Source organism: Schistocerca americana, chromosome 8 (genome assembly GCF_021461395.2).
Source record: "Schistocerca americana isolate TAMUIC-IGC-003095 chromosome 8, iqSchAmer2.1, whole genome shotgun sequence".
Classification (NCBI taxonomy): Eukaryota; Metazoa; Arthropoda; class Insecta; order Orthoptera; family Acrididae; genus Schistocerca; species Schistocerca americana.
This window is the reverse complement of record NC_060126.1, coordinates 253,389,894-253,406,193: the sequence shown is the minus strand read 5'-3', so window position 1 is coordinate 253,406,193 and position 16,300 is coordinate 253,389,894. Positions and strand designations below refer to the sequence as shown.

General features: G+C 39.9%; 1 protein-coding gene across 6 annotated transcripts in view; it reads left to right on the top strand.

Moving 5' to 3' along the window:
• LOC124545044 (uncharacterized protein CG4449) overlaps window positions 1–16,300 on the top strand; it is a 151,186-nt gene that overhangs the window by 66,811 nt on the left and 68,075 nt on the right. For all 6 annotated transcript variants that reach the window (XM_047123831.1, XM_047123829.1, XM_047123830.1 and 3 more), the window contains exon 4: window positions 2,778–2,988. In XM_047123831.1, coding sequence (XP_046979787.1) covers window positions 2,778–2,988 — 211 coding nt within the window. The remainder of the gene's footprint in view (window positions 1–2,777; window positions 2,989–16,300) is intronic.

Below are 16,300 nucleotides of genomic sequence, written 5' to 3'. Positions count from 1 at the left end.
TATGATTTAAAAATGGTGACAAGATTGGCAACTTGCTTCAAATGTCAAAAAATGAAAAATTGTACACTTTGAAAACCAAAAATTATAGTATTCTTTGACTATAGTATCAGAAATTCTCATATGGAATCAGTCAACTGATACAAGTGTGTCGGTGTAAAAATTTTTAGGGGCATGAAATGGAACAATCCATTGGCTCAGATGTAGGTAAATCAGTTGGCAGACTTCTGTTCACTGGCAGAATATTAGAGAAATGCAATCATTCTACAAAGGAAATTGGCTATAAACCACATATGCGACCTGTCCTACAATATTGTTCAAATGTGTGGAACCTTATCAGATTGAACTAATGGGGATATTGAACATATAAACAGAAGGGCAGCACAAATGATATTTAGGTTTGTTTGGACCATGGAAGTTCTTTATTGAGATGCTGAAGAATCTGAACTGGCAGACATGTGAAGATAGATAGAAAGGACCCTAAGCAAGCCTTCTTACAAAGTTTCGAGATCCAGCTTCAAAATATGGATCTAGGAATATACTACCACTCTTTATGTATTGCTCCCATATGGATTGAGAGTTCAAGATCAGGTTAATTACAGTGTGCACAGAGATGTTCAGTCAGTCATTTTTCCCGTGCTCCATACTTGAGTGAAATGGGGAGAAACTGTAATAATTGGTACTGTATGAGGTGTCCTTTGCCATCCACTTCACAGTGGCTTGCAGAGTGTGGATGTAAATGTAGTAAACTTTTTCACAACGATGTAAAGTTGTGAGAATGTTTGAAGCAATAGTTTATTGATACTTTTTCCTAATTAACATTTCACATATTAGTGAGGAAGGATGCTATTTTTTATGAATGTGGCCATTCATATTTCCTCTCAAATTGTGAAATAACTGGCTTTTCTTGTATGTCCAAATGTTGTTAGAGTTTGCTCTGCAAATAAAAAAAAAAAAAAAAATCCATGAACATGGTTATGGAAGAACCACAAACCACATTCCATTTTGCCAAACCTATACTACTTTATTCACTTCTTTATATAAGGGATGATCAAAAAGTCCGTGTTTGAATGCTGTGTAGTACAGAATCGTTGTGCCAGTTTGGCAAAATTGCTATGAGTATTGTGGCAATTGTCCTACCAACCCTCCAGTTTGGATATTCACATGGGGGATGGGTTTTTGGACTGTAGGGTGGGTACTCAAGTGTGTCTCACTTGAGTGGGCATAACTTCTGCATTATGACATTTGATATGGGGATGTGCATTATCATGGGGCAGCAGCACCCCTTGGTGCACCATTCCACAATGGTGCTTTTCTGCAAGTATGTTGCCCCATACATATTTTTAATTCTCTAATAAATGCTTACTGATGTTTGTCTTTCAGCAGCCAATAAAAGAATAACAGCACACTGGTCCTGTTTGGATGCATTTGATAATTGCATTGTCATAGTTCACATTTCCACATTTAGCATATGCAGGTTGGAAAGACATGGATGGCACATTAATCCCTTTGATGCTCAATTCTGACAGACTTAGCTTTTTTGGGTGAGGAGATTCTCTTGTTTTCCATTGAGAACTCAAAATTTTCAGCTCATACCTGTAGACCCAAGTTTCATCTCTACTTACATGTTTGGACATGAAATCCAGATCTGAATGAAGAGATCCTTCAGCTCCATGCAAACAGACACACGATTTTTCCTTCTGTTCCTTACTCAAAAGTCTGGGAACAAATTTTGCACTCACTTGTCTCATTTGTAAATTATTGGTCAAAATGAGATGCTAAGTTCTTCAATACGTTCTCAAATTGTTGTTCACCTGTTTGAATGAACAATTTTTGCTCCGTTTAGCATGTTTTCTTCTGTTTCTGATGCTAATGGATGTCCCAAATGTTGCTCGATCTTCTACCAATGTATTTACACTTTTTAATTTCTCGTACCACCTGTAAACAGTCTTCAGAGTTACAGCATTATCGCCATATGCTAATTTCAACTTCTCATTATTTCCTTGGGCAGATTTTTGCAACTTGAGACAGAACTTAATGTTCACGCATTGTTTGACATCCATGATGTGCGACAGACACGGTAAACCCAACCGCACTTTAGCTCCTCTGGATACTGCATGACGAGTCAGAACATGTTCCAACTTGACGCTACCTGTCTCAGTGGGTCAGGCTATCAGATATATTACGTCTAATGATTGTAGTGTCAGCAGTTGATGCTAAAAAATTCAGTCACGATATTTTTTGAAGACTCTTCGTAAAACATTTCATTTACTTGCATTTGTTGAACTAACACACATAGCTAAAGCTGCAGCATAAATTCTGAGCCCAACCTGACTCTGACAACGGTTCAACTGTGATCTTAATGCAGTCTGCTTTCAGGCATAAATGTTATATTTGTATCATTTCTATACGGTAATGGCCTTGTAAATACATAAATTAAATGTTTAAGTTCATTAGTAACTGAAATAGCAAATGTTCTGGAGAGCAGTTCAGGAATTGGATTTGAATGTAGGATACTGCACAACAAATAAGGTTTTTTCGTGCACTTTCGAGTAACATTGTGTGTGTTTCAGTTTCAAAGACTGATTTGAATTTCTGTGCATTTAAGACAGAAGAATGTACACTTGAATCCTTTTTATATTTTTCTTACAAGAATTTTGACAGTGTCTTACTGCTGTGTGTGTGTGTGTGTGTGTGTGTGTGTGTGTGTGTGTGTGTGTGTGTGTTTAGCTTTCCATGTAATGTACTCTCGTTATACCTCATGCACTTTATCTGTACAGTGTTATTGAAATTCGGGACACATCTCCTGAACCTGCAAGACAAACCAGAAGTGTCACCAGAGGCAGAGGGCGAGGGAGAGCAAGAGGAAGAGCTAGAGCTAGAGGTAGAGGTAGAGGTAGAGGCCATGCTAGAGGAACCGGGGGTGATAGTAGAGGTAGAAAGAGTATGCCCGTTATCACCAATGAAGTGCCACTCACTGTGGAGGACTCGGTATGTCAGATTACCTCATCAATGTATTTTTTTTACTGGTAAAAAATATATGTAACTTAAATTTTTTCCATGTACCCATTTATTCTTGTTATATGATGTGAGATGAAATGGTGGTAGTTAGTGAATTACTTATTTGCATGGATCATAATTGCGATCTCTTGTTACGCTGTAGAACAAGTTGATTTAGAGTTATAGTACACTTTCTCAACAAAAAGTATGCAACATTTACTTAATTAGTTTTACATTAATCTAAGGTATCATTCCTGTTTTTATATTTTTTTGTTACATAATGTGATTTATATTTAGCTGCGGTCTCCCCCCCCCCCCCCCCCCCCCCCCCCCTTCCCCCCCTTCCCCCAAACTAACTACATGATTAAAATTCAAATATTGTTCTATGGGTTAGACTGGGTTGTTAAGGAGGACTAAGACATGATTTCATCTACTCTAATCTTTGTCTTTGAAGTTGTAATGATGTAAGGACCCCAGCCTGTAGTTTAATGTGGCCTCTTGGTAACTGCGCCACTGGTCCTCTAGCTGAAAATGTTCGTGATAGGATTGTGTCTCTTAATACATAAAAAGAGAAGCCCAGTAGTTCTTTTCACATATTCACACAAAATTGCTTTGCATATTTAGTTACCGAATTTGATTCCTATCGCTAAAGACCAGGCCTCATTAAAGATCCAAAATGTTTATTCAGGTCACCTTGTACTCACATTTGACAGATAACTTTAACTTATATTCTACCAAAAGGATGAGAATCATTAATCAGTTGGCACACAAAGTAATTTTTCCAATATCAGAGTAACAAGTTGTCTAAAAGGCACATGGAATGGTGATAAATGTTCGTTAAGATACAGTAGAATGTTTGCAAATGTTACTTGTTAAGTCTATCACTGATTCTAATAATCACTGCTCTTATCCTCGAATAAACCCGAGACTAGTTCAAGCTACAACCACACAGTGTAGGTAGTACTGAAATCTCGGAGCAAGTTATATACTGACTAAGATGTAACTCTCAGAAAACGAGAAGTGTAATTATGGAATTGGGCGCATTTTGTCTTTATATGGACGTGCAATTGAATATTATGTGATGTGACTTACCAAACGAAAGTTCTGGCAGGTCGATAGACACACAAACAAACACAAACGTACACACAAAATTCGAGCTTTCGCAACCTAAGGTTGCTTCATCAGGAAAGAGGGAAGGAGAGGGAAAGGCGAAAGGATGTGGGTTTTAAGGGAGAGGGTAAGGAGTCATTCCAATCCCGGGAGCAGAAAGACTTACCTTAGGGGGAAAAAAGGACACGTATACACTCGCACACACTCACATATCCATCCGCACATACACAGACGCAAGCAGACATTTGTAAAGGCAAAGAGTTTGGGCAGAGATCATCGTATTAAAATATACAGAACCAATTTATGTTTACACTATGGGAATTCCTGATGCTTAGGTACGACATCCATATTGATTATTAAAATTTGGGTATTAAAAATTACACAATTCTTAATTATGGCAATTGCATATTTGTTATTGGCATCATTCGGCTGAGAAAATTTAGCCAATCAGTAGCATGTTAACATATTCCAGAAATTTATAGTGGTTTGATCAGAATATAAGGTGAAAGTTTGGGCTGGTTGAAATCTCCTGAGTTAATGAAGTTTGAGTAAAATAAACATGTCTTGTAAATGAGCAAAAATTGATCTACAGTTTAGAGATAAACCACTTTGCTGAATCTATGTATTAGCTCACTAGATTTTTATGGATGCCTTCTAGATTGAAAGCTTTGAAATGCAATAAATTTTGAAATATGTTATTTCCAGCAAAACATCTTAATACAAAAGTTCATGTAATGTGTGCTCAGATAATGGAGTCTATCATCAAAAGTTTTGGGAAGAATAACAGCAAGGAAAGAAAAAAAACTAGTATATATCCTAACTATTATAAATAGGAGTGTGAAAGACAGAGTAGGATGGTGGGGGCCAAACCTGCTTTGTCACAAAGTTATATAAAGATCTTATAGTTGAATAACCCACTCCTTTCTCTGAGCAATGGATAGTGTCAGTTATTTCTCTTTCTTGTATTATATTTATAAATGTTACTGTTGTTTTCAAAATGAGATTGACTTGTGATAACAAACTTCAGATAGGAGTAAATGTATTGTATGACTTTAAATTTCCATCTAAAAGAGGTTTTAGAGTTATATATATTATTAAAATTTTTTTTTGCAGCAAAAACTTTTGTTTTCAGGTAAGTGTTACCCCAGAATGTGATGCCATAAGACATTAGTAAATGAAGATCCGGAAAGACTGTTCTGGCAGATCCATATTAAAATGGAAAACGAAATTTTTCATCTCCAAAATCTGCTGTTATTCTTAATACAAAAGGTGTAAGACATTTAAGATGATCTGACATGTGTGACTTCCAGTTAAGAGTTATATGAGTATGAACAGGCAAAAATTCTGGATATTTTGATTCCTTTATTGATTTTGCCTGACCCCTTTACTTCTAACAATGCAGTCGGGTCTTGTGCGGTACAGAGTTGGATGCATTGTGTTTTATCCAAGATTAATATCAGTCATTAATTTTCAGAAAAATGTTATTTGTTTTTCATTGTTTTGACATTTCTTTATTTGGCGTGATTATAATACCTGCATTGTCAGTGAAGATAATTATGTCTTCTTCTTGAACGTATGAAAGTAGTGGATGCATAACAATTGCTGTGGTATTAACAGTAGATTGAAGTAACCTCCAACTTTGAATGTATTAGTGGAGGACCTATTTGAGATGATACTGAAGTTTTCTTTGAATCTTTCACCCATCATTGGAGTCAGGAGGCCGGTAAAAAGAACCAATTATTAATTTATTCTGGTTGCCAAGTATAACCTTAACACATACTATCTTACAGCAACTATCTGCTTCAATTTTGGTACAAGATAAACTACTTCTAACATCAGGAAACATGCCATCATCAGCCTTATGTAATCTATCCTTTCTGAACATGGTGAAATTGTTCATAAAAATTTAGGTTGATCTTATCTCCGGCTTTAGCCAGCTTTCATTACCTATAACAGTTTGAGCTCTAGTGCTTTCTGTTTGTTTAGTGCTTGAAACTCTGATTCTTTCCCAACACAGATATGACGGTTTATTACTATAGCACCTATGGTTCCTAATCTGCCTTTTCCCTGTGTTTGACTTGCACCATTTGAGACTAAAGCACTTTTTTTCTTTCTTGAGATCCTCTAACTTAAAAAACCCTTTAAATATGTTGAGCTATCTGCAGCCTACCAGGTCACAGCATTGTCTGAGCTTCTGATCCCCCCCCCTCCCCCTCCACTCACTTTCTGGCAAAGATCCACAGTCAGACCTGTTGACGATGGGTCGTTCATCTTGTAAGCAAGACCAGTAATTCTTACCAGTTCAGATATCTGCCAGAAACCAGAGAGTAGCTAAAGTGTCATACGTCATTACTAACAATATGAACCTCCACCTGCAGTTGTCTGTGCCCTGTGCACTTCATGGCATCCAGCAGGACCATCTGGGATGACTCGCCCCTGGTAAGTAGGGGCCCCTTTCATGTGTCTTACATTGGAGCCCCCAACTACCAGCAATCCCACCCTCTGTGAATGCCTGGATCTTGCAGGCTGAGAGGCTTCCTCGAAACATGACAAGCAACAAGCTCAGGATCTTTCATTAGTCATAGATAGTGCCTGAAACTTGTGTGCCAGATGAACTGGGGAGCCAATTCAGTACCTGTCCCCCTTCCCCCACACCATGAGTAGTCTTTCTCTGCCAGCTACACCTTGGAACGACATCCTATTTAATTGTGGGTGAGGGGTCAACACCGCGGACAGGCAGTAACCAGGGCAGCCACAGTAGTGGACCAATAGGTGGATGTGTGGGACATGCTGGATCTCAACATCTGTCTCCCCAGAGTGATGCCCATTGGCAACGGCCTCAATCCGCATGACCGAAGCCAGCTGTGAGCAGAGGGCCACCAAAACACAGCAATCACAGTTTCTATCCATACTAAAGATGGCAGAACTATACACTAGGCAGTTGTTAAAAATGTGGATCAGTGCCTAACAAATACACAGATCTTCAGTAAACCTTAGAATTAAACTACTAAATACTCAGGCAAAAGAAAAATAAGTCACTTCTTAGAAGCTAAAAAAATAACTCACAAATGAACGACTTACTGTCTTATGGTACTGCAGCAATGGAAGCAGCCTAGCTAATGGCATAACTTAACATAAAAAATAAATATAACTAAAAGAATTTCCACAAAGTGATAACCAGACTAGAGATAAATGTTGTAGAAAATGCAGCTTAAAGTTTCAGCCTGGGCTTATATGTATCGGTTGAAATTGGCATTACACATCCGGAAGAGGATATAATGCTTGTGACAGTGTTGCTTAGGCTTCACTGGTTGGTATTTATCCTAAGTGCCTGTCTGGGACATCAAATAACCTGTGGCATCTATGGCAGATGCTGAAACCACAGCAGACTTGTTCTAAAATTCCATCTTGAGGGCACTCTACATTTCCCTACATTTGTTTAAGTGCTTTCACATCTAAGGCCAATGAAGCATCTGGATGACTAATTGGCTGAAGATGGTGAGAGAGTGTCACACTGAAATATTACAAAGTTTCCACGATACGATCCAGTGACAATCCCTAGATCATTGACAATATTTCCAATGTTGGGAAAACCTTAAAGAGTATATTGATACTTTGTTCTGCAATTCATTAATTCTCATTACTTATAGATATATCATACTTTCAGTTTTCCATTGACCAAATACAGTGGTGGTACCAGTTTAATAGTCTTGCTGGCAGTATTTCAGACCGTAAAAGCCTATTTAATCATCGAAGCATCTGCAGGATTACCTTTCGTAAAGTGCAGTGACAATGTGCTACCTCATGAAAATACATTGTGTCTGTGCATGTGATGGACACAATATGGAAACACCAAAAATGCAAGAAATTACCATGTCTCATACAGTATAGGAAACCCATTGGCATTCAAAATAGCTTCTGGTCATTGTGGAATGGCTAAACACAGATCCTACATGGTTTTCAAGGGAATCTTATACCACTCTTCCTGCAAAAAAAAATGGCAAGTTCAGTTAAGGAGGGGGGGGGGGGGGGGGGGGGGTTAGGACGTCAAACGGGCCGACTTGGAGCAGGAGAGGCATCTCAGGACATTTTAATTTCCAGTGTCTATAGTTTTACAAATAAATTCATAAAACTTTGTCAGCATCACCAGGAAGGATTCAGGATTCACACTCATTGCAGTGGAAGTTCGAAAACATAACAAAATAAATTTTTTTTACGTGCGAAATTTCATCATTTTTTCACTTACTAACGGCTGCATTTGTTGCTATAGGTACACTTTTCTTCATAAGTTAGAGAGATTTTTCGATGAATTTTGCACAGCATACATACCATACTCACAGGTGTATGAAACTCTAGAATTTATTTAATTTATGAAAAAACGAATGAACTGTTATATTTTAAACTTCATGTTTAGAAAAAACACAAATATTATACTTAATTACCTCAATTTTTACCACAGTTTTTAACAGATTTGGAAGATTCTAGAGTTTCATACACATTTAAGTATGGTTTGTATGCTGTGCAAAATTCATCGAAGAATCTCTCTTACTTATGAAGAAATGTGTACCTATAGCAACAAATGCTGCCATTAGTAAGTGAAAAAAATGATGAAATTTCACGCGTAAAAAAATTACTTCGTTATGTTTTAGAACTTCCGCTGCTATGAGTGTAAATTCTGAATCCTTCCTGGTCATGCTGACAAAGTTCTATGAATTTATTTATAAAAGTATAGACAGTGGAAATTGAAATGTCCTGTGGTGCCTCTCCTGCTCCAAGTCGGCCCGTTTGACGTCCTACCCCCCTTAATGATGGTGGAAGCAGGTCGCAATCACACACCCTTCTCTCTGAAGAGTACCGTAAATGCTCAATAATATTGAGATGTAGTGAGTCTGGTTGCCAGGGGGTATGTGATAATTCATCCCCGTGCTCACAAAACTTGTCTTTGGCAATGCAAGCTATGTGAGCAGTGCCCTGGTCATCTTGGAACACTGCATTACCATTGGGAAACAAACATTGTACCATGAGATGGATCTGATCAGCCAGAATGGTACATAATCTTGGGCAGTAATGCAACCTTGCAGAGTAACCATGGAGTGCCTGGAATCCCATGAAACGGCTTCCCAAATCTTCATTGATCCTGTGCCATGTTTCACTCTTGGGATGTGAACTTGGCCAGAAGTTGGAAGCAGGTCACAATTCTCTTTAATGTCATCTCTCTCGATCATTCAACACACACTTCTTTCTGCCTCGTGACCTAGCAGATAAGGTTTTCCTGCTTTCCCTGTATGTGGTATAAATCTGCAGTATACCGCCTCTTGCAGCACTAAACACTTCAGCTGCCTTGGTTATGTGGGTGCTATGACCCTCGTTGTTTTTGCACCCTAAAACAAAACAAACCCTTGGTTATGAAAGCACCCACCATACATGCACCAACAATTCGCCCAAGTTTGAATTCACTTAGCTCGGACATAATGCACTTACAACTACACAAAACACTGTTCTGACCACAACTGAGTCTTGCAACTTATTGAGGACATTGCAAAGGTACTGTTAGTGGTCAAAAACAACAGTACAACCTGCAGACTGGGCTAGCATGTGGATTTATGGTCAAGCATGCAGTTCTTACATAGTTTCTTTATTTTTGTCCAGTCAATCTCTAAGAGCCAGACTAAGAATGCAGAGGTTAGGGGTTCATTTCCTGGCTGATTCCTGAATCTTTTCCTGGTGCTTAATGTGACCTTTCAACTCATGTATAACTGCACAGATACAGAAAATGCTATCCGTGTATGCAAGACCCTTGTCTGCATCCAGAACTTTTGTATTTGCATCAACAGGTTTTTCAAGGTAGCCACAACAAAAGAATTCATCAGTCTTGTCAGTAAAGTCATTTTACCTCCTGAAGTTGCACATGGAAATGGATCTCTCAAGACAACGCTGTTTCTGTTGATGTAGAGGCCAAGTAAGGATCAGTGAGTCTCATGGAGGAGCAGCAGCTCTCTGGACTGCTCACTGCAGCAGTTCGGAAACCTTGCAGTGTGGATGTTAAGAGTATGAGGTTGATGGTCATGTATGGCATGGCCGACAGATTATAAGGCACATTTGATTGTTCATGGCCAGTGATCATATTCCACAGTGTGCCTGCCTATTTTATTGTTCCAGAGTGTGACGATGCTCCATGAGCTGGAACTGCATGTTCTGTAATAATAATTTATTACTTCATGCTTTTTAAAAGTTTAGTTAGGCACTTACAGATCACCATTATTTAATTTCATCATGTTTCACAAATCTGATCGTGATATTAAAGTTTCTTCAGGGTGTATACGACCCGGAATAACCAGGAGATCCGGGAAAAACCTGGGAATTTTTTCATCCGGGAGAAAACTGGGAAAAACCCGGGAATTGTTTAGAATTCCAGGTATTTTTATGGTTTTCATTTTCAGTTAAATTTTTGTGATTTTGACTGGTAAGAACCAATACTCTAACAAGGGATATTACTGTATCCACCTACTGCAGCAACAAAACATGAAAAAATGCGCCGTATACAACAACAAAACACAGTGCTCATACAAGCGTCTGCCAACAGTACAGTGTGTCGAAGGCTTAGGAAGACAATGCAATGCTTCATAATAAGAAATTGCCTACAATGAGCATGACATGACAACTGTTTACCTTAGAGTTGTTTGAGCAGTTGTGGGGGGGCTCTTGCGCATGCGCAGTTTAGTCGCGTATGAGTAGTATCTTCTCCCGCTTCTGGTTACAGAAGTGTGGCTGGGCGCCACTACCTAATATTGCCCCAGTTCGGAAATATAGTAAATCTGGGGTTGATGCACAGAGCAGTCAGAGTTGTGGTGGGGAGGTAGGTCGTCTCCACGTGACCCGTGTTTTCGTTCAGTGATTTTGTTGTTTCGTCTTCGTTTATTGCTCTCACATTAAATGATGATGAAACGGATTTTTGTGGCCGGGAGCTATGAAATGAATTAAAATACGTTCGCTTAGTAATAGAAGGCTAAAATATGTTATTAGTTTCAGATTTTATTTCCACTTTTCTGACAGTCAGGCTATTAATCACCTTGCAGAACAATGAAGTTATTTTTGTCAGTTTGCTAAAGAGATTTGGCTTTTATTAATCTTTTCTGCGGAGGCAGTAAATTTATTTGAAACAAAGTGTTTAATTTCACACTCTTGGCTGGTTTCAACTGTTCACTGCATTTCAAGTGCACGTATGGCATTGTACCATAATAAAGAACCAAACATGAGATAATACAGCACTGGTACTCCAAGAAAATTTACATCCGAATATGGACATACGAATGCACACTTTAAGCCAAATCATGCATTTTAGTGTGTTTCACAAAGTTCCGATGCTCTTGAAGTATCCTCTGGTGTCCTGTTTCTTTTATGACATAATGTAAGATCTTTTAATGTTTTACACGTACAAACATGTGGGCTTCCTGTGTTGTCGTAGCTGCACGAGTGCGATGATGCCTGTTATCTGGTGCTTTCTTGCAACTGCTGAAACAAACCTATTTCTAACAGGTTGCAGGAAAATATTGCATATGGCAGTTTGAAAAGTGTTACATTCAAAGCAAATTTCCTTCTGCGGAAGATGAACTATGTGCGAGAATGTACGATGAATTTATTAAATCACAAAGCGTTCAACTCCATTTAAAATTCAACTCTTTGGGGATGACCATTTAGAATAATTTCGAGCCCAGATCAGACATTTACGTCCCGTTATTAAAAATTTTAATAAATTTAAATTCTTAATTTAAACCATGAACTTTTCTTATTTGGGTGCTCGTGCAAGTTAAGAGTGGTCTTGCTATTGGCTGACTACATCACGTGTACTATGCTGTCATCAGCGGGCAAGATCAAGTGACATGATCTATGACTGGCTTAAAAAAGCACATCACATTCTCGATTTCAATGCTTCAGAAAGTGACATGCTGTGTTTGGTGGAAATCAAAGTTATACCTTCGTAATACGGAAATATGCAGCTTACATTTGGAGTGTCCTATGTGCTGGGCTACTTATAATGGCTGTTGGAAGAAAGGCCACATTGCCTTCATGTGTCATTTGCTGCATGTTGCTCGGGATATGGACATGGATGCCAATTGTGTGACTCAAATGCTTGTGACTTCTCACAAGTTGTTTTTCAAGTTAAGTGATTTTTGGCAAGTGATCTGGCTACAGGTCGACACAAGTGGTGTAGTGATGTTATTGGATTCTCAAACCAATGTGAGTTCAGGCTCGCCACCGTTATAACAAACAGAACATGGTTCTGTTGGGACAGTTTATGGCACCTGCCTCTTACAAGTCAGTGGTTCGTTCCATTAAATTTTTGGTGGTTGCTGATGCTGGTGTTGAGAACTTGTTCGGGATGGATGCATTTCAGTCATTTTGATTTTTATTACCAGCGCCTGCACATTTCACCTTATGTCTGATCGGGTACTGTATTCTCAATTGGAAACACTGTGGAAGGAGTTTTTGGACTTGTTTGTGGAAGGTATAGGGTGTGCTACGAATTTTCCTGCTCATATTTCTTTGAAATATACTGCTCGGCCTCATTTGTGATTATGATGTATTCCTGTCACCCTGAAAGATCAAGTGAAAGCGGAATTTTATGGGCTTCAATCTCTAGGAGTGGTGCAACCTATTATGACTAGTGAATGGTCGTCTCTGCTGGATGTAGTTTGGAAACAGTCAGGGAAACTTGGTCTCTGTGGCGACTTCAGTACTACAGTCAATGTGCAGTCAATCGCAGATACGTATCCTCTCCCATACCAGGAGGAACTGTTGGCGAAATTATTGAGTTTTCAGTATTTTTCTAAAATTGGTTTGTCTGAAGCATACTTGCAGGTTCCTGTTTATGAAGAGCCTCGGCGAGTTCTAGTTTTGAATAACCATTGTGGTTTCTATCGATGTTAGCATCTTCCTTTTCATGTGGCTAGAGTCCCTGCTATTTTCCAGTGACTTTTAGAGTGATTTACTATGCCTGCTCCAGGTTGCATTAATTATCTGAATGAATGATATTGTTGTCATGGGCTACTCCACAGCCAGTCACTTGCAAACTTTGTGCACTGTATTGTCTGTCTTACAGTCCGTGGGCTTATGGCGTAACCTCGTGAAATCTCAGATTTTTCGGCATTCTATTGTTTATGTGGGGTTTCAGGTCTTGTGAGATGTGTGACGATGTCTCCTTCTTCTGTTTCTTCATTGTTGTCCTTGGTGTCAACATACTGTGTTGTGATACTGGCTGAAAATTGGAGTCTGGAAGTACAACACTGACTACTTCAAGTAATGTAGCCGACAGGTGCCCAGTTGGATTTCACAGTAGTTTACTCTCACTGTTTACAAACCCCCCCCCCCCCCCTCCCCCCAATAATATACAGTTATATATGGCCAGTGCACTATTGTTTAACTGTCTATAACCCTCATTAATAGATTGCAGGTGAACATCCACCTAATGCTACAATTGTTTCCTGTTGAACGTCTACGAGCAGTAAAAACCTTAGCACAAAGTTCACTGTTCTTGAAGAACAGAAGGTACATAGGGAGCAGACACTGTCATTGTTTGAACACACAGCCTAATAGTGTAACACTTATTTCACAGTTAAGTTGAAGCATTGTTGTTGTTCTAACCAACACAGGTTTCTCATTTGAAATTCGGCTGTAAACTGACTGTCTCGGGACCAAAAATCTCGCCCTGGTTTATCCTCACAATAATAGGTGCTGAAACTACACATAGTTCAAAGTTAAATTTACAGAAATTACAATTAAAACTTAACTCATTAAATTAACAGAATACACCAGAAAATTGGTTCTTTTTAACAGTTTCTTCTACTACAAGAGTTAGGCCGAATTATTTGTTTAAATCATGAAATTAACAGATATCATTACACAAACAATACTTTTCACAAAACTGTTAATTACTTTGGAATTAATTAAGGGCTGATTTTGCTAACATGTTTCCGGCTAGAGCCAAATAGATACTTTAAGAATACTAGCATTTCGCCTTCCGAATGTTTATAATTATTACAGAATTTATATTTGTTTATATGTGAACAGTAGAATTTGAGTTACGAAACAATCGCTGATTTCACCCTGTAACAAAAGATACTAACTAGGCATAGTCAAAATAAATTAGAAAATCAACTACATACATAAAACTAAGCACAAAGTTAGTTCTGGTGTTATATTCTTTAAAACTGAGGCCCAACCTTTCTCTCTTATGAAAATACAGATCAGATTCGCGTATGTTAATGGTAATTGATTAAAATTGAAAAAAACTAATTTAAGTAGGCGGATGCAAAACAAGAGGGGAAGTAAAAATATCCCAGCCTTTTTCGTCACAGATGTGGTTTTCCTTCTGTTGGACCACATCTCTTTTGTTACATCTATGCCTTGCCCCTCATCCACAAATGAGCTTTAGGCCTTCCTCGGGATAGCCTAAAACCATAAATTCCTGCAGGGGAGGAGAGGGGTGTGGATAGCAGAAGATCTTTTCAAATGTTTAAATCCAGACTACTATTGGCTCTTTCTTTAGCTACATTCTCTCTCAAGAATAGGCGACTTCCAGAGTGTCTGTCCCACAGGCTCACACCACAGCAGCCATGGGAATGCATTCATGTAGACTTTGTTGGTCCCTTCCTGAATTTCTATTGGCTCTTGGTTGTTTATGCATTTTACCAGTTTCCTTACAGTCTCTGTTGTGCATCAATGTTGGATAAGATCACAATTTGTACAGTCTTAAGGTTCTTTTTTTCTATTGAAGCGTTGCCTTGTATCCTAGTTGCTGATAATTGGCCCCAGTTTGTTTCTCACACCTTTCAGTTGTTTTGTTCCCATCATGGCATTTGTCACGTTATAGTTCTGCCATTCCATCCTCAATCAAAGGGTGGGGTGGAACGGCAAGTGTGTATGTTCAGTTCCCTAATGAAAATGTTTGTTGTGGATTCTTCGCTGGATGACGCCCTTCTCCATTTTCTGAACACCTATTGCTTCATGGCTGGCAGCCATGCATGCTCCTCCATCTTCAGCAGCCTGCACTGCGCCTGCTGCTGTCGGATTGGTCTGCCAGCTTTGTGCCAGGATCGAAGGTGAGGGCACGAGCATTTGGTCACTGGCACAAGTGTTTACCAGATACTGTTGTCCACTGCCAGGGACGCCGTCTCTATAACGTTGATATGGCCGATGGGCTGATGGCATGCCAGCTTGATCAGTTGCACGTGTGCTTGCCGCCAGAAGCTGCCGATTCACGGATGCAGCCCCCATCACCGTAGCTTGTCCCACTGCCCTCCATCTTGAGCCCGTCATCGCCTGCTGTGAAGGTGCCCCCATCCCATCCCAGTGCCTGCATCCTCCATGTGTGGCAAAGCCGCCAGAAGCTGCCGATTCGCGGATGCGGCCCCCGTCACGGTAGCTCGTCCCACTGCCCTCCGTCTTTAGCCCGTCATCGCCTGTTGTGAAGGTGCCCCCATCCCATCCCAGTGCCTACCTCCTCCATTTGTGGCAACTTGGGGTTCCAACTTTCCAGTGCTGGATGCCAGTCTGTCTCTGGCCATGTGTCCTTTGCTGCAGCCCACCGTTCTGGTCAGGCTGTCTCCACCAGGCCCCTCTCCATCATCACATGAGCCCTTGTTGCAAGTGGATCCAGACCTTCCGCCCCCGCACTGAGACCTGCCTCAAGATGACGACGTTGATATGGAATGGCACCCTTGCCTGGGCATCCACTTGGCACAAGGGAGAAGTGTGTTGTATCCTGTGCCCAGTGCGTGTGAGCTGAGGGAGGTGTCACTGAGTGTGCACCTTTGAATCAGCCGCCAACTGTATTATTGCGGAACGGCCGCTGGAGGCTGCCTGTGGGAGGCGAACACACAGTGAGGTCTCCACCGTGCCATCTGCCACCGACTTGTGCATATATAGGCACAGAGCACTGCTCATTGGGTCCTGTTGTGTGTCTTTCCAGTGTGCCATTCACGTCAAGAGTACTGTGTCTTATGTGAAGATCCACAGGATATTGCCTCACGCTGACCATTCAGCTACCAGGGGCAGACAACTCCATGATAAATTCACTTCATTATTTGAAATTAGCTTTCTGCACAAGCTAATAAGAAAGGAAATTAAACAGCTCTGTAAAAAGCAATGGATCACTAGAGCGATTAAAGTATCTTGCGAAAGGGAAAGGGAAATG